Here is a 27,526-nt window from a genome sequence, read left to right on the forward strand (position 1 = left end):
CGTTGAAAACTTCCATCCAAGATTTTTTTTCCCTCCCCCTTTCTTTTCTTTTCTTTTCTCTTCTTTTCCTTTCGAGTGAATTATAACTTATTTTTGTTTCACCTCTTCTCAGTCTCCTCGCGTCGACGGTAACTTTTTAAGAAGTTAATTGTCGTGTGTCATCTGTTGTTTAATAACGACAGATACCGCTACTCGATCCTCGATTATCGTCCATTAAAGTAACACGGAATTGCTATCGAGTTATCGAGCACGCATTTATAATCGGATCCGCGGCGATAAGCTTGTATCACCTGGCTTTCGAAATTACCGTCATTACCGCCATTAACCCTTTGCTCTAGAATTATTTTTAAACCCGATACTCGACTTTACAACTTCGTAATTTATTTCCGTGTACATACACACATTTTATTCGTGCTTTGGCCATTTTTTACGCGCATTGATACACGGTGTTAACTAAATACCTGTTGACGGAAACGAGAACGAGACGAGGTAATATGAATCATCCTGGTCTGGTAACATGAGTCACGGACGAAAAAGGTTGGAGGATACGTGAAGGATTTTATATCGTGTCGTACGCAATATATAGAAAAAAAAAAAAAAAAAGAAAAAACGATTTCACTGCCGTATAATTTGTTTATGCATAACTTTTTGATATATCTGGTAATCAACACTCGAGCATGACTATCTATAATTCATTAGATGCTGGCGGATAATTTTTCGAAATTCATTTTTTTTAATGTTAATTCAATTAAATTTTTTATCTCGCTGATTATCTTATTATTATTATTACGTGTTCGAATCACTTGAAATTTCATTGACAAGATCTCTTATCTATGCTTTCGTCGAAAGCATCATTAATCGAGTCATTATCGAACAATCGATGATGTGTTTTACAATATTTGTTCACGTTTTTTTTTTTTTACGAAAATTGTAAAAAATTTTCTGGAAAATTTTGTTTATATATATATATATATATGAATATTTTTCATTATTTCTTGATGAATTATAGATTCTAGAAGGATATCACGAAAAAGTTCTTCAAAATGTGCCAATTTTCAATTTTAATTTCGAAATGATACATTCGACGTTCGATTTCCACGACAGAATAAAAAAAAAAAAATTGAAAATTTTTCAGCTGCTGGTGAGCGGCGGACAGCCAACAACGGCGACGTCGCCGGCGATGTCGTCGGGGGGCGCCCTAAGTCCTGGCGCCCTCTCACCGTCGTCGACGGCGACGACGACCGGCGCCGCGGCGGCAGCCGCCTCCGGTGGGGCGAGCACCCCCGTGGCGGGTGCCACGGGACCCGGTTGCTGCGAGAACGGCAGACCCATGATGACCGATCCAGTCACCGGCCAATCTGTGTGCAGTTGTCAGTACGACAGCGCGGCGAGGCTAGCTTTGGGAGCGTATCCAAGGCTAGCACCGACCGCGACCTCCTACTCGTCGTATCCCACGCCGACACCCTCCACCACCGACCAAGGACCCTATCCTAGCATTGGAATGGACAGCTCCGCGTTCTACCCTCCTTTGGTGAGTAGCTCTCCTTAAATATTTATCACTGGACTGGTTTTTTAGTCCCCTTCCTTCCTTCCTTATTTCCTTATTTCCTTCTGTTTCCATGCAAGAAGGTCGCCGGGTTAATTGTTGGAAGGCAATTAACGGCGTTTACACAACAAACGATGAATTATTCATGGTATATTATTTAAATAAATTATCATCGTTTGTGGGAATGTTTTGACGAGTGGTTGATTCGAACATCTCGGACGGGAGAGAGTTGTAGGGTTTCGAAAATAATTCCCAAGATTGCGATCGAGATGTCAAAGTGGAAAAAAAAGTATCGCGTTTGACGAAATAAATATCACGGGACGAATAAATTAGTCCAAATAGCACGTTCCACGGCTAATTGGAAGACTTACGAGCACTACGTATTTATAAACGCGATCATTAAACGGTTTATTAGCTCCATTTCGAAATAGAAAAGCAGATGTATCCGTCCGCGTTTGCGATACGCTTTGTAACGTTTCACGGATGAGATATACGCGGTTATCGCGGGCCCAGATTGATCGAGGCATCGTGCTAGGCGTGCCGGACGATTATTACTCCTGTTGCCCGAACTCGAGACGGATTAACGTTCGGCCCTGCCACGAATTAGCTTGGAATCCACGGTAATAGAAGCCACGAGAAATCCATACGTGTCTGTTCCAAGTCGCGCTTTCCAGCCACGCTCCGTCGCCGGCTGCGTCGAATTATTCACGCGCGGCTGTCGAGAGCCGAGCGATAATCTCGTTTAAGTTTCGGTTCGCGGAAGACGCGTCTCGCTACCTCCTAACGAGGGCTCCGTGATGGATTCGCGGTTATATATTTCGTGGGGCGAATCTCGCTCGCGTTTCGCCCGAGAATCTTGTGAAACACGCGTTTCTCGTCGCAGACACGCACCGAGCTCCTTTTCATCGCGTGGAAAAAACACCGGCTAAGAATAAGTTTCCGAACAGAGTCACGTGACGTTGCGTGGAGAGAGAGAGAGAGAGATGGCGCTCGCGTGCCGGTGGACGAAAGTGTCGGGTAATTAAGTCACACCGCGGACATTGAAATTACGTCGAATCGGTATCGCGTGCGAAAGGAATGGGTAGGCGGAGACGAGAAACGTTCAAGTTCGTTGTAAAACTTGTTCAGGGTGAGAAGGATTGACGTGGTGAGACTTTGTACATGTGTTTAGCCCATGGAATGCGGAGGGTTCTCGAGGTACAGGTTATGATGTTGGTTAAGCGATAATTAGTATTTTAACAATTTATCGGATTTATTTTCCGAACCATCTCTTGTCCTATATGGATATTTGAATCCAGCGAAGCGAGTAATTTGTGTATCGGAAAAATACATGGTAAATTTCTTCTCGAATGCTCTCGAGTTCTCTTTGTCTTTCGCTGTCCTCTTTCTCTACGGTCTCTCGACAAAAAACGAAACGAGTCTCGAAGTTTCGTCTTTTTTGCAGATATAGGTATACTCGTAGTTAACGTAGTTAGTTTCATATACGTTTAAACGTCCAGTTATAACAAAATGTTTCTCGTCTCGATGAAAACGTGGTTTAAAATTAGTAGTGAAAATTCCAATTTTATGATATACCTGCAAATTGATGATTATCGAAAGACGTCACGTGGACGGATGAAGTGTTTTTGAACACAAGGAAAAAATCAAGCGGCAATTGTAACGAGATCACGCGTGTTGAGAAAAAACGCGTAATCATGATATCGACGATAGGACTGATAAAACGCGCGATTGACGTAGACGTGTAGAAATAGGCAGTCGATTGTATCAGCGTTTCGGCCAATTTATATCTGCACTCGAGCGTGGATACTCGCTACAGGGAGGTAGGAACGATAAAAAGATTGCCGTGGAAAACACGCTCGCCACACCAGATGTTGCGAGTCCATTTGAAGCGACTTCGACTGGGCGCGAGTTTCGACTGGAAAAGGAACAGAGAGAGAGAGAGAGAGAGAGAGAGCTGATAATTAAATTCTGCGTTTATTCTCAGCTCCTTTTTATACTCGTGGAGACCTCGTTTCGACCGATAAGATGCATTAATCCTACAAGAGAGTGAAAGGTCAAACCGAGGCAAACCCGTATCAAACGTTAGGATATCGTGTAGAGAAATTTTTTTTATCGTACGAAACACGCGTTTCCTGTAGCGTGCATCGAGCATAAAGGTATGCACATTTTCTTTTTCATATAACGAATTATTTAGCTTTATTAATATTATTATTATTATTATTTTCGAATATTATATATGCGGAATATATGTTAATTGGTTGTTTGGATTAAATTATGTAATAATCAATTTTTCCTCTCTCTCCTATCAGTCAATCGAAACTGATGATCGTATAAAAGCAATTTAACCTTCTATTTGGAATGACTCGTAGTTTTATCACTGCCACATTTAAATCTTCGTATAGAAAAATTGAAATTAAAATAAGTTCGACTGTCTCGATTTTGACACGGAAGCGAGATTCCACGATTCGGAAATAGCCGTTTCCGTGACAAAAATGCCCGTTTCTTATCTCGACAGTCTCTCCTCGATTTAATTAACGGAATACAACCGAGATATAAATAGGACAAGGTGACGAGATAGATAGAGATAGATAGATAGCAAGGTGTGTAACCAAGTATCGAAGTACAATATCGTCTTCTTTAACGTTTCTGGATTTATTGGAAAAAGTGATTTCTTTAAAATCGTGGATATTTTGCTCAAAATAATCGATCGGAATCGATGTTGTTGAATTTCGTTCGAGATTTTTAAAAATTGAGATTTCAGAAATAAAGAGTACATCATATACGTATATATAATATTTGTACGTTATACGTTTGAATTCTTCTTCCTTTGACTCTGAAGTGAAGTGAGGCGAGTAATTTCACATCGTAAATTTTTTTCAAACACCTAAGTCCAGTTTCTCTTCGTCTTTCGCTAGCTGTCATTCTCTACGGTCGTCGTTACGCAAGCTAGAATTTCACGTCTCTAGCGAGGAAAACTATAGCCAAAAACGTGTCGATACTCGTGGCGCTCGAGTTTATAACGAATTTCTCGCACCCCAGGCGCGAGCCCGAATCGCGTTCGGCCAATCAGCGACGCGTGTCCTCCGATAACCGGGCCACCTTTCATTGGTCGAAATTACACGACCGTTTTATACCTCGACAAATGGAACGAATCGGATGGAATCGCAGATAACGAGCAATTTCTATCCCCCATCGCGTACACCGCGGTCTGCCGCGACGTTCGAATTTTTCTTTCGTACTTTATATTACGATCGTGTATCGATTATGAGCGACACCGATCGTCGAGCCGGAGAATTATCGTCGTGACTCCATCTAGCGGCCGATAATGCGCGCGTGTCGCTACACGCTTTCGTTCTTTCCATGTTCTTATCTGCACAACCGCAAATGGTAACCGCGGTCTTTTGATCTTTGCCGCACAATCAGTCCAGCTCAGAACTGATAACGGAAGATAGTATCGCTTCCAAGCTTATCTCATCTCGTTGAAAAGTAAAAATTATGTTAGATTTCTTCAAAGAGGGTTGCGTTTCTACGATGATTTCATATTTGGTTTGGTTGATCGTAAGGTATCACGCGGGTAGTAAGTGAAATATAAGGTCAATTGTTATTTGTGCGTTATATACAAGATAAAGCATTTACACGTGAGCAAAGTATTGTTAATATTAGTGATCGTATTAAATCGAATAAACGAATCGATAATCTCATTAATTAAAATTAACGCAATATTTCAAATATATTTAAAATAATAAAATAATAAGACAATTTCTAATTCTTCTCAACAAATTGCAATAAAATTTTATGGAATTTTATTTTCATGATGCGCGATGGATGATTATATGCGTATTAATTTACGGCCAGTCAGAGAGTGTCGACAAATTAATTTAGATCGACGTTTTATTGGCAATGGGAGGGAGCGCGGAACGCGAGGAATGCGGATTTAAACGGTCGGGGTGTGATTTCGCAGTTCGTTTCACGGACCACAGCGTTTCAACGGATGTTAATTGCTCCCTGGATATTTCTCCACGCAACGCGCACCGATTATGTCACTGTTCCTTGCTAATACTGTTCACAAATTGCCGATTAAAGGAACGTTATCGTACCTCGACTCGATGAAAAATTGCGTTTCACCCGATTTGTACCGGGAAATTGGTCGAAAGAGGAAACGAAGAGAGGCAGGAAGCAAAAGTAGCAGCGAACCTACTTACAGATCTCGGTATGGACTGGTTTGTCGTCCAGTCTTTGCTGTTTTCCGTTAATTAAATTGAATTGCGTATTGAAGCTACGTAAGAGAATTGTGGAAAAATTTAAAGCGCGATTCTTTGGAAAGAAAAAAAATTTCATTAACAACAAGAAAAAGAGAGTCTTACACAATATACCCGATACATCAATTGAGTTAAATAAATCAAATCTCAAGATATGTATCATAGATCAAAATGATCCAAGATATTCCCAATAGAAAAAAAAAAGAAAAAAAAAATTTCTCCAAACCTGGTTATCCGCTCGAAATTTCACTTTCGCCGCGGACCACGTGTAATGGAGAGATCTACGCGTTCCAATGGCTCGAAAGAATATTTCTTCCTTATCTCTGCACCGACGTTGTCGCGCGATCCCACGCGATCGTTCGAATAAATGGAAATATCGAAAGCTTGCCCCGTCTCTCCTTGGGTCGCATCCGCTCGAATCTGCTCGGTCGCATGTCTGCTGGACGAAAGAGCGCGGCATTCCGATCCGCGATATCGCGAAATGCGTTACTTTACGGCTCATTGATAAGCGTAACACACGTAGCACTCTTAATCGCGGACCGTTTACGCTCTTATAATTGGCAGTTACGCGCGGCTCGCATGCGATACAATGTGCCTACACGGTTCTTGCCTCTGTGAAACGCGTGTTTCGCGCTACGCTCGCTCTGCTAATGTATGTAAACGCGTATCCGCGTAAATACACGCCTATTTCCCGCCGATCTTTATTTCCCTTCTATTCGTTATGGCTGAAACCTCGTGTAACAATCCTGCTAGTTTGAGCCAGACGAGCTCTGGAAACGGTTCGAATTGATTTAGGACGCTTGGAAGAGAGAGAAAGAGAGAGCAATGCTCGAGGAGAATACAGAGATACGGCGGCAGCAGGCTCGTTGAAATTAGTCGCTCAAGGTTAACCTCCCCACCACTAGGCGGCTCTCTCTCCCCACTCCGTTTCCTGTGAGCATGCAATGGGTCGGGAGTGGGGGAAGGGAGAGGGAGGGAGGGAGGGCGAGGTTATGAGGTATCGAGTAGCGGTAATGATGAATAGTGGCATCGACTAGTGGTAATTCATACGGTGACGTTTAATGACGAATTGAAACGCGTTTCTTACGATCTTGCGTTGTATTATATTTCCAGTTTGATGTAGACGTGAGTTATTCGATATACTTGACCAGTATTCAAACATATTCGATATTTGAAAGGAAAAGATACTTGCATGTATCTAATACTGGAATCTGTTATCGGTCTGACAAAACACTGTTTAGCGCTTAATTTTATACGAATCGGATGGACTTATGGAAAATATTCGTAATCGAATTTTTCGGAATGAATTTCAAAGATCACTTTCAACGCTTATAGAAAAAAATAAAACACACACGTGGATGCAACGTCGAGTAAATGACACAATGATAAAATTGATCCGAAGAAACCACCCACGATCGTCCCTTATATCGGAGGATCCCCTATCCGGTAGTTGGCGTTATTAGTCGGGCTTGACCGATCGACGCTCGAGGAATGCCATTTGTCCTGAGACGATGCGTCAAACGTCATAGCTTTGCACCTTTATCGCAATAAATTGCAGCTAGCCCGCGGCCTTTGCCCGCCTTGGTCAGCAGCCCTTCGTGGAATTTCAGCGGCGTCGTGCAATTTCGTGCACGCGACGAGATCGTTCAGCAGCCTCCCGCGGCAAACGAGCGCGACAACCAACCGCTGGAATGTCATAAGCGGAAGACCACGAGGAATTTGGAGAATTTTCACGAACCCTCGGCTCTCGATACCGGCCTCGTTTAACCTCTTTATAGGATGAATCGTTTATAAAATGCAACCTTATTCAGATTCATTTAATAACGTTCAAGAAGTTTGTATAAACGCCTTTAGTACAGTCTCGTTTAATCTCATTAATAATCGTTTAAGAAACACGAGACTAAGATATAATCTGATGATACTTGGAACTTTTATTCCACCTCTTTTCTCCTTTTCTAATTCTTCGTAATTCAATTATCGCGCAAAACACGAGCTTTAACTGGTATAAATTACTCGATATGATCATCGTTAATGATGAATCGTATGTACGTATACATCTGGTAACATTTAGGAAATTTTTATCGCGTCCATCTAACATTTAATTCTTTGCCGCTCCACAAACGCGAGCCTTTAGCGATATCTCGTATATCGCGCGAGGCAAGTTAGCATCGATTTGCAAGTCCATATTAAGAGGACGTCCATAAACTCGCGAAACATTTTTCTTTACACCTCGCGCTGCGTGTGATAAAGCGGGCGAAGCAATGATGGCGTGAAAATACGGCCCCGCCAATACCAGAATCGGTAATAAAGTTGCGTTATCGTGTGGAAATAGTTGTTGCTCGCCGCATAAACTAATCTTATCTGAGAGGGTGAAGTTATTAGTAACGTATATCGAATATAACGTAATCTTATCGGCTTGCTCGGATATATCGGCTACAAAATGAAATAAAACTTTTGTCTCTCGGGGAACAAATTTCACGTTCGCAGGTGTTTCATCACTCTCCCCTCTTTCATCGTGCTTTAACCCCGCTTTATTTTCCACTTAACCAAGAACGAACTATTTCCCTTTAAATCTTCTCTTTCCCCTTTTTTTTGGTTTTGAAAATTTCCACGACGATCGCCGCCAACGCGGAAAAGAAGCCCTGAAGAAGAAGGAAGTCGAATAAGGGTTCGAAAGTTTCAAATGCCGAGTTGAAATCCGTTCAACGATTATCCAAGCGATGCTCGAAGCTCAGAGACATGAAATTCTTACGTAATGAGGGGACTCAAATAAGGTCATCGACAAACTGCAGCGTCGACGCGATCCGATGGCGGCGCGAAATTTCCTCCTTTCAACTTGTCTCTCCCCGCCGTTCACCGTTATTCCTGTTCTTTCCTTCTTTCACCAATCTTGGTCTATTTCGATCGGAAAGAGAAGGACCGTTGAGACCGGGAAGCACGCGCTTCCAACGATTCGAGCGGCGCGACGTCGTTTCGACGAGCATTATAATATAATAAGAATCGGATTAGCATTGAATGAAGTGGGTGGCGCGAGAGCGGAGAGCGATAAAGGAACTAATAAAAAGCGGCCTTTTTAGGGCGAGCACGGTGGTCTTCGTCCAACGAAAGCTCTTCTGGAATAAATAAGAAGAAGAAAAAAAAATGGCATTGCCGACTGTACATACTATTCTCTTTATTTAAAAATGTCCTTTTTTCATCGTTCTTTTATTTTTTGAAACGTATCGAAATATTTTAAGTTTTTAATTTTTGAGTTGAAAATTGACAAAACTCTGTCTGTCTAAAATTTATATTCCCTAACAAAATTGTATTTTTAGATCTTTTTAGGCAAGAGTGTATTCGTTCGCTCATAACGAAATGAAATTTGATCTTTAGTTTATCTTTATTGGCAAGCATAGAGAATGACAGGTAGCGAAAAGACGAAGAGGGATCGAAAGCCCAAGTACTCGAGGAAATTTATGACGTACTGTTTCAGCGTGAAATTACTCGCCTCACTGACTTCAAGGGGGAGTCTCGCGATAAAAACTCGAGCACACAATAAATAAAATTCCGTATTCTTGAAATTCATGATCCTACAAATTTTAAACAAAGAACGCTCGACGAATATCAAATTAACGTTAAATATATCGATAGAATTCATATCAAGAGTAAGAAATTTTTAAAATTGTTTGATTCTTGTCTTCTCCGGTGAGCAAGAAAGAACGAGTAGTGTAAAAGAGCTTAAAATAAATAGTATATAGGATTTTTAATCTCGCGAAATTTACTCGCGGACGATGGAAGCTTCTGAAAACTGTTGTCCCGCGCGTCTCTACGGCTTCATCATCGTTTCACATCGATACTAAATACCCTCCTTTCCCCTTCGGCGCGCCCTACCCCTCAGACAGTTAATTAAATTATCGTCAGACAACTGCTAGACGAACCTCGAACTTTTTAACTTTGTGGGTCTCGTGTCACGTCGTTGTGTCCCCTCTTTGTATTCAGCCAACTTTTCCGCCGGTTGTCTTTTGTCGCTGACCCAGACTTCGCGAAACGACCAACTTGGCGTTACGCTCCGTCGTCAGATGAATTTTCGACGATGCATATGTTAATAAACGTGTGTATACGTTTTCTCATTTCAATTAAGTTTCGAATTAGTAATTTTAATAGAATTTATTTCCGTTATACTTTGTCTCGTTTAAAAAAATTACTTCTTTTTTATTATATGTAATTAACATTTCTAGAAAAATTATATAATGAAAAAAAAATTAATCCTTAAGTGTCTCGGTATTTTTTTGCTTAAAATTTTTCCGTTTTCATTAAAATATCCTCCATACATGAAATACTGTTTTTTTTCATATATCGTTTCACTTTGCGAAAATAAAAGATTTCTCTACGGTTTATTTCTATCGTAGAATTTTATTTTTTAGATATTTTTTGGTATTTTCGATACCAAATAGAAATAGAGAATTGAAAAGTCAAGAACGTTTTAATTCCAAATAATATTTAAATTTCAGAATTGAATTTCTTTTTCTAGAAAGCTCATATTCATAAGATGAATTTATATATTCTTTCTCCTTACCATTGATGTAAATTTACATCGATTTATTCTTTTACTTTTTCTCATAATTTCTCTAATTATAATATAATTTATATTTTCTCTCTATGAATTTTTTTTAATTTCAAATTTTGTCATTACTAATTAATTCAAAATGTATTATCTATTTTTAATGATAAATTTTATAACTTTTATTTTTTTGCAGTGACACGAATATTTTTTTTGACAATCAATTTTTATATTTTTTTTATCACAAAGAGAAATAACGAAATAATCGCATGACATCGAATATTAAATTTTTGAGACTGTTCCTTCTCAATAGTATAATACAAACGTGCATGTAAAAGTCGTATCCGTATAATTTTTCCCGTGAATCATTCTCACCCTTTATTCGAGCGCAACACGATCGTCGTATCAGTTAAAATCATGGACAATAAAAAAAAAAAATAAACACCATTCCCGCTTATTTGGTCTGAAATCTAACATTAATCGAATTGATACGTGTCTCATTTACTATTTAATAAATTCTCGTCACGTGCATTCAAACTGCACGTCAGTTTTAAAACTCGATCTATCGATATACGTATCTGCAAGCATGAATCTTCGATATTCGGTCACGATATTATTTTCCACACAATATGTCGTGACACACGCTGAACAAACACCTGGGAAGATACCGTCTCTATAGTTTTTACGAATAGAATATCAATTTCTATTCGAAATAATTGTAAGAAATACTCTTTAAAAATATTAATTTTCAATACCACTCTCTACATCTGATTTGGAAAATGAATATCGAAATCAACGAACATTCGTACATTCATCGATTTTTAAAATGTCAATTTCCAGTAATATCTCCTATATTTTTGATTCGTAAGTATCGAAGCTGTTTTTCGTATTTTCTAATTCGATTCAAGAATAAACAATTATACGTTTATATCATACGATCAGAATTTTTTTATTGAAAACGAGAGTCTTAATGGGATTTAGAAAATTCGACGTATACTTATTGCTACGTAATGTACGGTCGTTCGTATAATCGGTTTGTGACCGTTCCATGCTCGGTAACAATAGTTCGAGGCGTCGACGCTGGACCACCCGCGGTTCACCATTAAAATCACCTCCGTAGAAAGGATACGTATCGAGGACTAGCAACAGGGGGACAAACATCGCGTACTTCTTTCCTCTCTTCCGTTTCTTTTTTTGCATATTAAGGAGAAAAAAGAAGCACAAAAGTAGCTACGAATCGAGAAGAGAAAATAAGAGTGGAAGCTGGTCGAATGAGTCGACACCGATCTCTGTGTAACACGGAATTCCCTGGCGCCAAATGCCTTTAAACCTTCGCTCTAATAATATCCCATTGTGCTACCATTAGCCACCGAACGCGCCGCCACCGTCCCTTTCGTGCTTCTTCTCGCTGAAACTTGGCTTTCTATTCTTTTTTTCTTTTTTTCTTCCAGATCCTTTTGTGAACCTTTACCTCCTTTACCTTTACCAGCGCGAGAGGCGCTTTACGACGCGCTTTGTAGCGTCCCCCTTTGTGTTCTTCTCTAATTTCGAAAGGATTACTAAGCGAAAAAGTGTTAAAATTCAACAACATTTATGCCAGGGAAACGAATTTCCAACTCGCAAAGTTTATTTTGCTTCTTCTCGATTTCTTTGTTTTCTTCGAAAGGAACATAAAATTCTGAAGCGAAAAAAGCGTCGAAGCGATAAGCCTATTGCTAGGGATTGGCCACGAGCCATCCATAACTGCAGAGAAGCGAAATTCGATCCTCACTTTTTCTTCGCGGACCGTGACTCGTGAACGTAGAGAGTGACAGATTATTTGAGAATAGCGAAAGACGAAGTGGGATAGAGAGTTTGAACGTTTGAAGAAATTTATGTGAAATTTCTGGCTTCTTATTGGATCCAACGAGAATTTATTTTCGATGGTGGGGATAAGTGCCAAGTATATAACGGATAAATATCGTCGAATCAACGTTACGATGGGATCTTTTGGCGAGTGTACCTCGATTAACGGACGGTCGGTCAGTTGTCGATGGATTGACTGATTCGTCGCAACGAATTTGCTGTGAAATCGCCGATTAAGATGATGGATCGATCGATTTTATTTCGAACGGGCCGTTCGCATAAATCGTGTCACCCGAGTGCAGACCGTTCGATACGTATATTCAAGTTTCGAGACGAAATTAGTCGCGAAGCAATGGCAAAAATAACACCATCGGTATCATTCTTCACGGTCGCGATTCACGTGCTTGTGTCGTTCTTGTTAACATACGCATACGAGATACCTGGTACGTCGCGTGTAATCGTACGGATAAATGGTACACGTTGTCGAGTTTTATACCGTAGTGGTATTTATTTCAGCTCGAGGGAAAGTGCAGGTACTCCGAGACAATGTATTCGTTCTTGGTAACCGTCGTTGCTTGTACTTGATCGATCATCGTTTTAAAAGTCGGTGTAGCGCTGTCATATAGTATTCAGTGTTTACAATAATGCTAGATGTTACGTTGCCAGGTCTTAACCGCCTCTCTCAACTGACCTTAATATACGGATAGATAAAAGGGTGGAAGATGGATTGTGTCTGCACCTCCCTTTATATAAATAATTCTCGTTTAATAACAATCTTTAGTATTTTTTTTATTAAAATTCTTTAATTTTCTTAATTAATAAAATTACAATCGAAAACATTTAAAACAAATATACTTATAATTCGTGCAAATTGAAAATTTCTTCCCTCTCGTTAAATTTTCCACCCTTAAACGAACGTGTTACACTTGCAACCCTCAGGTAGAGTAATTAATTATGCTATTCGATTGCAGGGAAATCCGTACGGATTGAAGGACACGACGGGAATGGGGATGACGGCGGATATGGGTGCAGCATGGGGCACGGCCGCCCTTCAACCTGCCGCCACGGGTTACTACCCCTACGATCCAACCCTGGCCGCCTACGGGTAAGTTTATCACCAGGTTTCATGGTCTCTCGGTTCCATTAGATTAAACCACCAGTCGCGTTTCTCTCTCTCTCTCTCTCGCAGCTTTCGAGAGCCGCCATTAAAACAAGAGTCACGATCCTCTCGTACTCGTTACACATATCCCGGCAGAAATGGTTATCGTTATCGCGAATCCGTAATATCTTTCCCTCGATGTAACTGGTACATACGTAGCTTTAAGCGGTCCGTTGACGTTTATTTCAAACGGTCTTTTTATTTAGATTCTTTTTATCCAATAAAAATTATCGTTCAACGAGATTCTTTAAAATTCATTTGCATTTTCCCTGTTTGAAGCAAGATAGTTTTGTTTTTTATTATTTTTCATATCAACGTTAGATCGCTCGATTTTTAATATAAAAATTAATCACGAGGTTGAGCTATAATATCGTAGCTCGATTAGATATAAAAGTTATCATTGCTACGAGGTTGATCAAGATGAAAATTTTATTGAGAGATACATGGAGGAAAAAATTCAAGATACGTTTGTTTCGTAAGAGAAACAAATTGTCAAATTCATCTCCAAACCGATCCTACGAATCATTCTTTGCCCAATTTCAATCTTATTCGTCCCCCCGGAGAAAAAAAGTAGAAGAAGTAGTATATTTACAAAACAACGCACGTCCACCGAAGGTGGCCGACAATTAATCCGTAAGAAGGGTGACGAGCAAACCGGATGCTCGTTCTTGCCGCTCGTGGATAAGAGTTACGAGGGTGCTGTCAACATGAGGACCCTTGTACTTCATCTTGTAGGGAGACTGCGGAATATCGATGGCGAGTCGAGTGAGGACGACACCGTTCGCCGCAAATATTGTATATCGGCCGAGTTAAGTGATTTCCACGCGTGTATTTTCAACGGATTCCATATTTTCGTTACGGATCCGTGTTTTGATTAATAATGGCCGGCCACGGGCGAAAAAGTGACGGCCGAATTTACGACGGATATTTATTTCGCTCGCGGATCCGTTGTATCGCGATACAACGGCGATATATCAAAATCTGTCGGAACGGTGGAACGATTATTTATCGAGGATGGAATTAAAATTATAGGGGAGAAAGTTGCTTTGTTCGATTCGGCCGACGGCTCGTTTATTCGAAACGCGGGAAGAGGGAAGAAGAGAGGCTTTCTTTTTCGATATTTATTTATAACTATTTTTACACGCTCGTTGGAATTTGTTTTCTATGTTATTTCATAATGCAATGTCGAATCTTCAGAAATCATCAACGCTCTCACAATCGGAGAGTTTCGTTGCTTCGTGAGAATATTTGACGCGAGAAAAGGAGGGAAACAACCCGGCCCGATAGATGGCGCGCGAGGTCTTGGAATCTTTTGAGCGGGGCTTTCGTGGGAACGCGGAGGGTTATTTTCGAAAACCATGTGTCGCGTGCCGTTGACAAAATGAGACATTGACATAGATTTCGACGCTAGGCGTAATTGGAAACACTTGGTTCCCCACGGGGCACTCGATTATTCTCCTCCCTGCCTCGTAAATCTAAATCCTCGTTTCTTTTCCGCTTTTCCTTCCTTCCTTTTTTCCCCCCCCACTATTTCAAAACACATTTTATCTCGCGCCCTCGTTATGCGCTACTCATCCGTTATAACGCGAGCGTTTTCGTATTTCGTTTCGCGAGAGGGAATTTCGATGAGGCCTATATAATTAGAAGAAGAAGAAGAAGAAAATTTTCAAGGATTCGATATCGAGCTAGATCTCCTTCGAGACCCGTTCCCGATTCCTTTGATCTCGCCGAACCACGGTTCTCTCTCGTCATCTTTGAACGTGTGTGCAGGCACGTCGTCTCCGATTCCTCCACCGTTTTTCTCTCTCTCCTTCCTTCCCTCTTTCTCGCAAGGGGGGTGAGGAGATTCGAGAGGAAACCGTGCACGGCGAACGGTTACAAAATGGCTGTAGGCAGGCCGAGTGGGCGTACGTAATGGAGGCTTCCAGGTTGGCTGTATATATAGTCGCATTGCGAGCGTAGGGAGAGCAGTAGTAGGTCTCTCTTCGTAGGAGAGCGAGTGAGTGAGTTTATTGATTGGCTTCCTCCCGGGGTTGGCTCGCCTGTTCGCCAGGCCTCTCTGTTCTCTCTTTCGTCCTCCTTCTCTCTCTCTCTCTCCTGCCCCCTCCTCTTCCACCTCTAACGTGGCGACCTCCTTCCACCCTCGAAAGCGAGCCAAGCTCCCACAGGTGCTTTACTTACTTTGCTTAGCAACCCTCGTGTCCACACACAAACACGGCTCTCCTCTCCACTTCTCCTCGCTCGCTCACGCATCGAGCAACGTAGTTTTGATTCTCTCCGCCGAGCGCTCTGTCTCTGTCCCTCGCCGCCTCTTCTCCCCACTCCTCGCGAGGATCCACGAGTTCGAACGTGTACTACGGCTCGGTGTGCAAAACTTGGAACGAACCGTAGGCATTGTTTATCGTGGAATATATCCAACCCTCCTCTCCACTCCACAGCCTCTATTAATTTACTTGCTTAATAATACGACCTCTCTCCTTCTCCTCGGCTCGTCCCTTTTATCCCTCGTCCGCTCTATTTGTCTCTCCTTCCACCTCCTCCCTCTCTTTCCCACTCGCTCTCGCGTCACTTTCGTCGCTGACGGACCGTTATTGTTTCGACGACGACGACGACGACGGTTTGCATTTCGGATGGAGGGTGGGGGGGACGAGGGGATGAGGTTCTCCGATTACGGGAAACGAGAAATATTCTCAAGTCCTTTGGGAACTCTCTCGATGCGCTTTCGAATCCTTTCTTCCGTGACGATGAATTCGGTTGCGTTTTCTTTCTTTTTCGATCCGTTGGAATTTTGATATTCTTGGAAATTTGATATCCCTCGAACATTTGCTCGAGTTTACGCGCGTATTAATTTCGTTAGGGAGTTGAGTCGTGAAATTTCGTCGATCTTTCGTGGATATCGACAAAATGGCTGGCCGATCTGGCAGTATCGTAATAATACATGTTTTTATCGTGTTTTTATCGCGTTTGCGGAAAATGTAGGTGAATAAATAGAATCTTATCGCTGTAAAGGAAAATTACTGGAAAAAATCTATTATCGTAACAAAGTTCGAAATCTACCAATCTGTAGTCGATCTAATCAATTAATTAGTAAGAAATTTAAGATTCTAATGAAATTAATTAAAAGAAGCATTTTACACTCGAATCACTTTTATTTCTCTTCGTTTTGAGATACTTTATGAACGATTGAACGAAGATATTAGAAAATTAACGCGAGTTGGAATTTATTTTCATTCGTTCTCACGCTTGGTAAGCGATACAGCTCCCTTAATTCCTTCTTCCTGCGTTAATTTCCCCCGTAGAGAGCGCTAATGGACACCGGGTGATCAATGTTTTCCTCTCGTCTCGTACGCCTCTTCGATCTATTCCTTGGAACAATTTTTATCGAGAGAAGAGCGAGAGAGGCGCAGATGCGAAAGAGCCGCCGCACACGTATCTCCTGTGAAGCTTCCCCATTCGTGAGCGCCATTTTTCACGCAGATCCCTCGCCCTTCTGTTCTTCCCATTTTAACTCTCCAACTCTTCGCGACACCCCCGCTATTTCACTGAATAAAAAATCACGCCGCCGATCTTCCTAAGGGAAACTCTAAAACACTAAATTCAGAGGAGAAACCGAAATTCCAAGTTTTCTGCGCGCTGTTCGATTTATCATGGAATTTGTATATTGATTTATTTAGATCCAAGTGTGATAAAGCAGCCTCATTCTTCTGCGACAGAAAGTTTCACGACTATAAAGTGTCATTCCAAAACCGATTTCCACACTTTTGCACGCTCTCGGCGTCGTTACGTATAAGTAAAAGTCGATTATAGGAATAGGCGCAAGTTTTTTTCTTTTCTTTTTTGCGAGAAACGGATATCGATCTACGCCGAAGAAAAATCGAGCGAGCCCGACCGGTCGCGGCTCCATCGTTGGGAAAAAGCTCTTTCTCGCGCGAGAGAGCGTTTCTCGTCTCCATAGGCAGACGTCTGTATCTAACCGGGCGAATAAAAAGTGGTATCTCCGCATCGGGTCGGAATTGAGTTAGCTCGAGCCAGGCGTTCGAGAGCGTCGCCTCGATTTCGTCGTTTAACGACCGTCGGAGAAGACGAGGGGAACGTTCTTTGATTGCGACCGATTTTCTCCGTTCTCGACGAGTGAGAAGCCGCCGATCGGCCAATTAATTTCGACCGTCAATTTGGAGAAAAAGAAATGGCTCTTCTTTTGACGCTCGATTTTCGAACGCGAACTTTGTTTTTTTCTGACCTCCTTCTCGCTTTTTCCTCTGTTTCGAATGTCAAACACGTAGCGTGAAACAGTGCACGAAATTTTAACGAGAAATCGTGTATTTCTGTCTCGTCGAGCGAATGAAATTAGAATTTGATTTTAATTCTAGTTATGTACAATAGAATTCAATATATTTCAATATAAATCGAATACTTTTAAAACGTTAAGAATCTATATTACACTTTTTCTTTATTCCATGCACAAACTTTTCTTACAACGACGATCGTCGTAGAGAATGATAGATAGCAAAAAAACGGAGAGCAGTTAAAGAAGTTTACGATGATTGGCTCCGCCGAGTCCGAAGGAGATTAAACCCCGCCCCTTTTCAATGTCGAAAACGAATATAACGAATAAACGCTACGTACGAGCCACGTTTTCCAACTAATCTCCTTCTCTTAATCTTTCCACGGTTAATAGGACACGTGTAACCAACTATCGCGAGCAATAACGAACCGCTACTTAAACTTTCTTTCTCGTAAGAATAATACGAAGGGAAGAAGAAACAACGGCGAAGCGAGATTCGGATTAGATAAGAGGTGGCGAAGTAGTCGCGTAGCGCACCAGTCGTACATAGTTACACGGATAGGGGGCGGGTCAGTCGGATGCAGCAGCGCTTGCGGAGCAGACGCGGCGGTAGGTTGCGCGGTGCAAGCACAAGGTAGGTTGGTTGGGCTGGCGGGTTGGTCGGTTGGTTGGTAGGTTGGTTGGTAGGTAGGAAACGTTTGCACATCCGGGACCGGGCGTAACTATCGGCAGGCTATATACACGGCTCTATACGAGGCCGGAGGACGTAATTACGCGCGTTCTGCCAATATTGGTTAACCTTTCGAGGTTGACGCCACCATATGCAAAGCCCCTAATGAGTCGCTCGAGTGGCCCCGGTGTCTAGTATTACGCGCTCATCTCTGCCCCCCTTTTCGCGTCGTTATTACCTCCACCAGAGGAGATATTCGACGATATCCTCTCTTTTCCTCCATTTCCACCCCTCCGCGTTTATACGTGCATACCATATATATATATATACTCTTTCTCTCCCGGATAATACTCGTTTGCTTCCCGATCCTGTTCGACCGTGTTTCGCCTTTCTAAATTTGCGCACGTCTCCCAAGGACGATGAAACGCAACGAGACGGGGAATAGCCCGACGACGAATATTCGACGAAACTGCACACTCTTGCGGTTATGAGGATCCCGAATATGAACGAAATATGGAATGGTGGGTTCGCTCGAGGGAAGAAAAGGCGTTTGATTAAATTTTTTCATAAAGCTACGTAATTATATATCCATTTAAAAGTGTAAAATTCCGCTCAATCGAATATACCCTATCTCGAACCCGATTCCAACGATCGATCGCGAGCCCACGCAATCCGTACTCTCCCTTCTTACCCTTTCCCGCGAAAGGCCGTGTCGCGAACTCTTGAACATGCCTCTCGATCTAACCTTCCTCGTAACAAGAGCCTCTCGGCTCGTTGTCGCATCTGCATTGCATCGGCGATCGCGTCGATACATCCGAGTTGGATTCTCCGCTGGCACGCAACGCCGCACTTAGTATGTAAATCGGCGCGCTCTCGCCCCCCCTCTCCCCATACACACGTCCACGCGACGTACGTGTGGATAATTGCGCGGCGGGTTGGCGCGCGTGTGGGTGGCAGTCGAAATTGCGCATATCAATGAGGCGTGGGGCGTCGATTAAAATCTAGAGAGAGGCCGCCTGTCAATTTCTAACTCCCCCGGCTATTCGCGGAACGAGTCGTCACGTTTCCAACCGGTGTGCCCTCTCGCGCAACTTTATATGAACCGTGTCTCTCTCGACAAAGAAGAGGGGCCGGCCGCCATTTCGCAAGCGATTTTTACACGTTGCGGATTGATACAGTTTCGGGCCGGGCCAACTTTTCGTATACCCTGTCTCTGCCGTTGATTCGTCTACGATATATGTGGAGGATAGAATTTGGAATTTTGTCAGGAAAATAATAGGTATTTATCTTGAGAGTGGATGGAAATTAATTCGATCATTCTTGCTGTAATTTTTAAATCTCCATCCTCGGGATGTAAATTTTCTAATGTACGTAAAATAATTGTACAAAATTGTTCGATATCTTCGAAGAGGATAAATTCTCCAAAAGTCGGAGGGATGAATCAAATCGACCGCAGGGAGGAGGAGGGAAAAAGCGGTTGATTAGGATCGTGTGGCCGTCGTTGGAGGAACACGGGAGAGAAGATTGTCCGCGATTCCCCTTTCGGAATCCGGGATCCTTTCCTCCCCGTACGTCGTCACTGCAATCCACATCCGAGATTGGCGATGACCGCGTCGATGGGGAGAGGGGGGGAGAGGCGCAGGGCCCCGTCCAAGTTCGAGGACGTTTCACCCTCTATTAAACTCCCTTGGACAAGGGAAAGGCGGCCGTCGTTGCCCTTGGTAGCTCGTCTGTAAAATCAGCCTTTTTTTTTTTATCTCTCCCTTTTTCTATCGATCGAGATTGTTCGTGATTGGGAAAAGAAAGCGAGGCATCGACTTTCTTCTGGTAAAAAGGTGTCGAATATCCGGAATAAATCATCCAGATTTCAATATTTAAACTCGTTATTGTTATTGATAGGTTGGGTTGGGTTATCTCTTCTCTTCTTGCTTTCGTCCAATTCTTTAAAGAGTAGGAAAAGAAAATAGATTGGAGGCTAATTACTTTTTATATTCTACGATTGCATACGATTGTATTTTATATTATACATTCATAACTAACGAAACAGGATACGTAGAAAGATATTAAGTTTCTAAACTTAACTTCCCTATGTCAATTATTACAAATCATGATTAATAATAGTCTTTGCCATTTTCATATTTGTTAAAAGTTATACAAACAATTTTCCTTTCTTTCTTCTAATTCTACAATCATGGAATCTTTTTAAAATTCCTCCTTTAACAAAATTATAATTTATATACAAAAATTTAATTAATTTTCATAATCATTTTTAACTATATATATTGGAATCATTTGTGGATTAGAATGTATTCAACAGATTTTCCTTTCATAGAATCTTTTTAAAATTCCTCCTTTAACAAAATTATAATTTACATACAAAAATATAATTAATTTTCATGATCTTTTTCAACAAGACAAATATACATTTGAATATATTTGTGGATTAGAATGTATTTAACAGATTTTCCTTTCATAGAATCTTTTTAGAATTTAATTTCACATTATAAGTATAAGATTTCATTTTATAAGTATAAAATATTAAACTTTCCAATTATACAAAATTATTTGTATACAAAAACAGATTTTCCTTTCTTTCTTCTAATTCTACAATCATAGAATCTTTTTAGAATTTCTTCTTTAACAAAATTATAATTTATATACAAAAATATAATTAATTTTTATGATCCTTTTCAACTAGACAAATATATATTTACATCATTTGTAGAATTCCTCCTTTAACAAAATTTAATTTAACATTATCATTTTATAAGTCGAGATATCAGACTTTCCAATTTTTGTATATAAAATTATTTGTATACAAAAACAGATTTTCCTTTCTTTCTTCTAATTCTACAATCATAGGATCTTTTTAGAATTTCTTCTTTAACAAAATTATAATTTATATACAAAAATATAATTATTTTCAACTAGATCCTTTTCAACTAGACAAATATACATTTGAATACATTTGTGGATTAGAATGTATTTAACAGATTTTTTCTTCATAGGATATTTTTAGAATTGCTCCTTTAACAAAATTTAATTTCACATTATAAGTATAAGGTTTCATTTTATAAAATATTATACTTTTATACAAGTATAAAATATTAGACTTTCCAATTATACAAAATTATTTGTATACAAAAACAGATTTTCCTTTCTTTCTTCTAATTCTACAATCATAGAATCTTTTTAAAATTTATCAAAATTATAATTTATATACAAAAATATAATTTTAATGATCCTTTTTAACTATAAATATTTGAATGCATCATTTGTGGAATGTATTTAAGAGTGGTTACAATGGATTAGAAAAATTGTGAAGAACAATGGATGGAACTTTTTTCACGAAAACAATGTGTCTCGGTATTGGGCGACGCCTGAGCGGCCAATATTTTAGGGAGTCTCGTTCCAGCGGCGAAAGCCCGAGATTAGATCACGTCTAAACTTGTAGTAAGCCTGGACAGAAGATTTCATCGGGCCATTTGTCGCGCACCGTCAGAACAGAATCGGTCGGATAGGCGCGCGATCGTAAAACGCGATTTAGTCGGCGGGAAACGTCTCCATTTGAATAAACTCTTCCCGCGTAAGAAAGGATCTTTTGATGATCTCGTCCTGCGAGAACGTAAAACGGCGATAGATTCCATTTCGAAAACCTATGTGTGCGGAGGCCGTAAAATTTTCGAAACGCGCGAAACGTCGCCCTTCCGCCTCTATCTTATCTTATTTTCCTCGCGAGAGCCGAAATTATCATTCCCCGTGTGCTTCAATCAATTTACGACTTTCTCGATAAAATGGAGAACGTCTTTTCGAAAAGATTCCATTTTTATTTATTAAGATGGAAGAATTTTCAAAACTGCTTATCCTTACAGCTGAAGCAAATTAATTCTTTATTTTATTATAATTAGAAATTTACCATTATTATGATCATTTTGAATGAAACGAAGAAACTTAAATTATACCGTATTTCAAAATATTACCGATATTGTATTTAGAACGATATAATACCACTCCTCGAATGCAAAATCATTCGCCTCCAATCCTTCCTTCCGGCAAGATCAACACCCATAGTATCGGCAATCGCGCAAGGATTTCCATTAATCGTCCTCCTATTCTCGCGTGTCCTTGCCGAATCCGATTCCCGGCACCCCGTCAAGCCGCGTCACGCTTCGTTGTCGGTAACCGCACCACCATCAGCCACCCTTCCGATGGATCGTCGATAGGTATTTTAGGCTACAGTATATAATAGTACATACCTATAACAGGCTCGCGTGGGAGCAGCTCTCCCCAGTGGGAGAGGATACGCAGCGAGAGAGAGAGAGAGAGAGAGCAGGAGCCAAGAACAGGAGGTATCTAGAGAGCGAGAGAGAGAGAGAGCAGGAAAAAGGGGAGAGAGGGAGATCGATCGAATCGCCATTACGGCGAGTGAGTGGCGGGGTTGCTCGATGGAATCACGCCGCCGCTGGGGGTTTATTCTCCGTATATATTTGCCGGAGTATCACCCTCGACCCAGTAGGATGTCGCTGTGTGGGGAGGGTTCGATGCTTCGGCGCGGCCGCCCAGCCCGCGGCCAGGGGAACGAATCTAGGAACGCCGACTTTCCTCTGTCTCTGTTTCGCTCTTGTCTCTTTCTCTTTCCATCTCCCTCTTTCTAACCGATAATTCCTGTTTCACTCTATCCAAGCGGCTGGCACTTTGGATCTTGGCAAAATCTACGGGGAATTCGCACCCCTCGATAGGATGCCACTTTTCCAGCGAAGTGGCTCGACTCGACAAATGTTGAACAATGGTTACGTTTTTATACCGTTCGTTGTGTCGGTTTTGGGACAGGAGATGCTCGGTAATTGGAATATCATCGGTCTCAATCGCGAGATATTTTTAAGTCGTTCGAAAGCCAATTATTAATTTCTATCCCCGAAATTAATTCGTTTTCGTGATTAATGCAAGGAAGATGTCGACTTTTAAACAAGAAATGTATTTTAAAACCGGAATATACAGGCAGAATTTGTTTAGACTCGCGCTACTGATGCGCGAAGAGTTATTCTGCCCGAAAAAAGACGACTCAAGCCGAAGATACACGAACGTCGAAAAACGAACGTTGCGTTGTACAGCATAGCGATATCTTACCGTTCGAATACTCGAACGAATATTTTTCCAGCGAAACGTTACCAGTTCCCAAGCATATTAGAATCGCATTCACTTTACAAGTGAATAGTTTCCCGTTTTGGGCGGCCATTTCACGATACATCGAGAGCAATTTACGAATCGATACAATCTTTCCAGATACGGCGCCGGATACGATTTGGCAGCGCGGCGGAAGAACGCGACGAGGGAGTCGACGGCCACGCTGAAGGCATGGCTGAACGAGCACAAGAAGAATCCTTATCCGACCAAGGGCGAGAAGATCATGCTTGCGATCATTACGAAGATGACACTGACGCAGGTATCCACTTGGTTCGCGAACGCGCGGCGGCGTCTGAAAAAAGAGAACAAAATGACCTGGGAGCCGAAAAACAAAACCGACGATGACGATGACGCGGTTCTCACGGACTCGGAGGATAACAAGGAGAAGGACGATCTCGCGGGTGACAATCAAGGCGACAGGGTCGGAGAGGAGGCGAGGAGAGGCCTCGAGGAAAATGGTGAGTAATTTTAACTCGATATATAATTATCCTTTGAATCTTCGAAAAATGTCGTTTCTGAAAAAAACATTATAGATACATGCATTTTTTAAGACGCCATAAGAAACAAAATAGTCGGATATATACGTATAAAATAGATGAAATATTCAAGGTTATAAAACGTAGAGATCGTTCTTATTCGATCATTTTTCAAATATTTATTCGTTACGCGTTTCTTTAACTCGAATAAACTGACTTGTTTATTTTTACATCGACCGATGTAATATAACCTCAATCGTTCTTCGTCTTTCGTCGACTGTCCTTCTTCGTTATTACCTGCGAACAAAAAAAGGGTCGAATTTCGTTTCTCCAATAGTTACTGCGTTCTCGCGGTCAGTCTCGAGCTTATAACACGAGTGAACAGTAATATTTCGAACGGCGACCAGAGAAGACAAAAAATACACGTTCTCTGGGCGAAAAAGCCAGGGTCGAAACCTCGTTTCGACGTGGCTATGCGCCGGCAAGTTTAGTCGATAAGCTTGCACGCGTGTAACAGCACGAAACGCAAAATAATCCATGCAGTCGTGCATGCATTCGAGCGAAGAATGTTCGAAGAACAGCCCGTGTCTCGAATCTCGGAAGAAGCACCGCCATTAGGGGCCAATTATCGATGTTCCAACGATGTATAGTGCATGTATATACACAATAGCGACGAGACGCGGTCGAGGGTGAACCTAGCCGCGGAACGTATATACCGATCTCTTCGAGGAATGTCGGTAGCGTGTATAGCTCGCGTGACTAGTTTCCCCGATATCGAGTGGCCATCGGTCGCCGCGTTTCTGATATTGCGCAAGCATCCATTTCGCGCACAATAACTGTACGCGACCTCACCCTGCATGGATCGGGCACCATTCACGGAGATCGGCCACGAGATCCTCGAGGAACGTGGAACGTTACCAGGGACAAAAGCGGAGCTTCTGTGATCCTTTCGAGTACCGCTACGATTTACGATAAATACCACTCTACTCTATTGGATTCCAGAGGTATACGAGTTTTTTGTGATATATCGTTTCAGGGGTGCGAGTACATTTGGTTATTTTTTCTTCTATTGGAAAAGGATGATTCCTTTAGTACAACGAATAAAAATATAAATACGTATTTAAATACAAATTTAAATACAAGTTTCGGAAATTCTTTTTTGTAATGGATAAAATTACCATTGGATATTCGTTTCGTCCAATCTGACACAATTTTTCAAGATTTAAATGTATTTGTATATTACGATTATTTGATAACATGATACAATCTCGTTTATATATAGCACCTTCGACTTTTCCATGTTCCCAGTTCGATCGTTCGTTTTTGAAATTCCTCCTATTCCAACCTCGCTATCCGGGCTCGTAAATCCTCCAACCACGTTTCCAATGCAACCGTGCGACGTAAGAAGCAGATCGCAAGTTTCAAAGTCGCCATATAGCGTCGTTTGTCCCACGCGCACAGCCTGTAAATTCAATTACCCAAACTCGAGTGGCGCTGAAATCGGTCGACGAGCGAGACGTCCAGTCGTTTCGTGTCGCGCGCCCCCTAGTCTCGGCTCTCGGCCATCTCGATAGGCCGCTATACTTATTCAGGCATTTTGCCCAACGGGCGGAAACGGCGAGTTAGAAATTCGCTGCGAAACCGGCCGTGTGTCGGCCTCTATATCGCGGAGGCGGACATAATGGTTCACATGTGGGTAAACACAGTGACGGGTTGCGGGTTGCCGCGCAAAGAGATTAATGGCCTTCGGTTTGGTCCCCTGGTGGACCGCTCGGTTCGTCGTGTTGGTATACGTGCGCTCACGCTTTCACCGCGCATAGCGGCGTGCATATACTCGTGCGTGTGGTGGTACACTCGCGTATATAGGTGATCCGCTGCGCGCGCTTGTGCTTCGACTCCCTAAGCGTGCCTCTGCGAGAGGCGGAGGGTGCGCCCGGGTTGAGTAGCCATCCGTAGGACCATATACACTCCGTACGGCTCCATATATATACATATATATGTACATACAGTGAATGTATATAGATACATGGCGCAGTGGTGGTTTGAGGCACGGTGATGTATCGGCGCCCGCGGCGAGACGAATGGTACGGACCCTCGTATGGCCACCATTACCCCACCGCACATTGGCCAATATCGGCCCTCTCTGTTCCTCCCTGTCCTTCTCTTCCTCTCTGCCTTGTCCACCGCCCTTTCTCGCATTCTCTCTCTCTCTCGCATTCTATTCCCCCTCTGTCTCGCTCGCCACGTCTCTCGGCTCGATTCCGGGACATTTAGGTGTTGCGTTGTCACGCGCGTGATGCATCGTAATTTTAAAGGACCACGCCACCGGGAAATAAGCCCGCCCGAGTATATCCGGCGAGAAGGAACGATGCCCCGTACGAAAGCGATTTGTTTTCTATTTCCAGACCGCTCTCCGGGCCCGTGGTGATTTGTGATCGCGTATGAATATATCCCGACTCGTTTCGAGGGATATCGGCATCGAAGGAGACGCGTGTGTATACCCGGTCGTGCGTGTTGTGGATCGTTCCACGCCTATGAATGTTGAAAGCGGTTTCCATATTGCTGGACCTTGAATACGGTTGAGGTTATGGCGCGTACCGGGCCGAACGAGACAACCGCAAGGTTTGCCAGGAAGTTTGCTAAATTCAAGAGAGAGCCCTCATGAATTTCCATGCCAAACGTCGGAGGGAAGAGGTCACTCGAGAGCACGAGAGCTGCTTACGAGCCTTGTTGTAAGATTCCCTCCACGAGTGGTCCACTTGATTCTTTTTTTTTTTTTTTTTGTCAACAGCAACAGGCTATCTTTATTGTCGTCGGGAAAATATCAAAGCTGTCACTTTTTTGAAATATTTATTCGTCACGAGCCCATACAAGCACGTATATTAAAATTTGAGATCGTAATTATATAATTGCAATTAGATGAAATCATCATCCTAGGTCTTTAAAAAAATTTGATGCATTGTTTTCGAGAATTACTCGAATTTTTCTTCTTCTTTCTTCTCTAGACTATCTATATTCCTTGTCGTTTACAAGGATAAAAACACAGCTAAAATTCGTAATTGTAATAAATCATTCCTACGGGAGTTTGCGCGATAAAGTAAATATTGTATCTTCGCGAACATCACAGAAATCGTGGAATAGATTCACCCAACGAAGATTATGAGATTAACGTCTGATAAAAGGGGGTCAAAAGTTAAAGAGCCACTTGTGGACTCGACGGTGGTATCTATTTAGTTGGCCCATAAGGTTCCCTTTATAAGGGGCCGGCACCCTAAACTCCTCTGTTTCTCCGATGATATCTCTCCATCTCTCTCCGGCCCACCGTTCCACCCGTCTATCCGTCCATTTCTGTTTCCCGTACACGGGGAGGCGGTCGGCCCCTTCTAGCTTGGGAATTATCGCTTGACGACCCATCAAGTAAACCCTCTGCCGACTCATTCGAACCTCTTAATGAAATTCTCACCCCTGACTGACTGGCTGGCTCGGCTGGATGGCTAGCTGGCAGACGCTTGGGACGATCCTAGAGTGCCCCGAGAGAGAGAGAAAGAGCGAGAGAGGAAGA

The 27,526-nt window shown here is 42.0% G+C and overlaps 1 protein-coding gene across 4 annotated transcripts in view; it reads left to right on the forward strand.

Annotated features, from left to right (window-relative positions):
• Window positions 1-27,526, forward strand: part of LOC107997154 (homeobox protein caupolican-like) — a 78,483-nt gene that overhangs the window by 36,636 nt on the left and 14,321 nt on the right. For all 4 annotated transcript variants that reach the window (XM_062081301.1, XM_062081303.1, XM_062081302.1 and 1 more), the window contains exons 2-4: window positions 1,136-1,531; window positions 13,162-13,295; window positions 23,588-23,946. In XM_062081301.1, the coding sequence (XP_061937285.1) occupies window positions 1,136-1,531; window positions 13,162-13,295; window positions 23,588-23,946 (889 nt within the window). The remainder of the gene's footprint in view (window positions 1-1,135; window positions 1,532-13,161; window positions 13,296-23,587; window positions 23,947-27,526) is intronic.

Source organism: Apis cerana, linkage group LG11 (genome assembly GCF_029169275.1).
Source record: "Apis cerana isolate GH-2021 linkage group LG11, AcerK_1.0, whole genome shotgun sequence".
NCBI lineage: Eukaryota > Metazoa > Arthropoda > Insecta > Hymenoptera > Apidae > Apis > Apis cerana.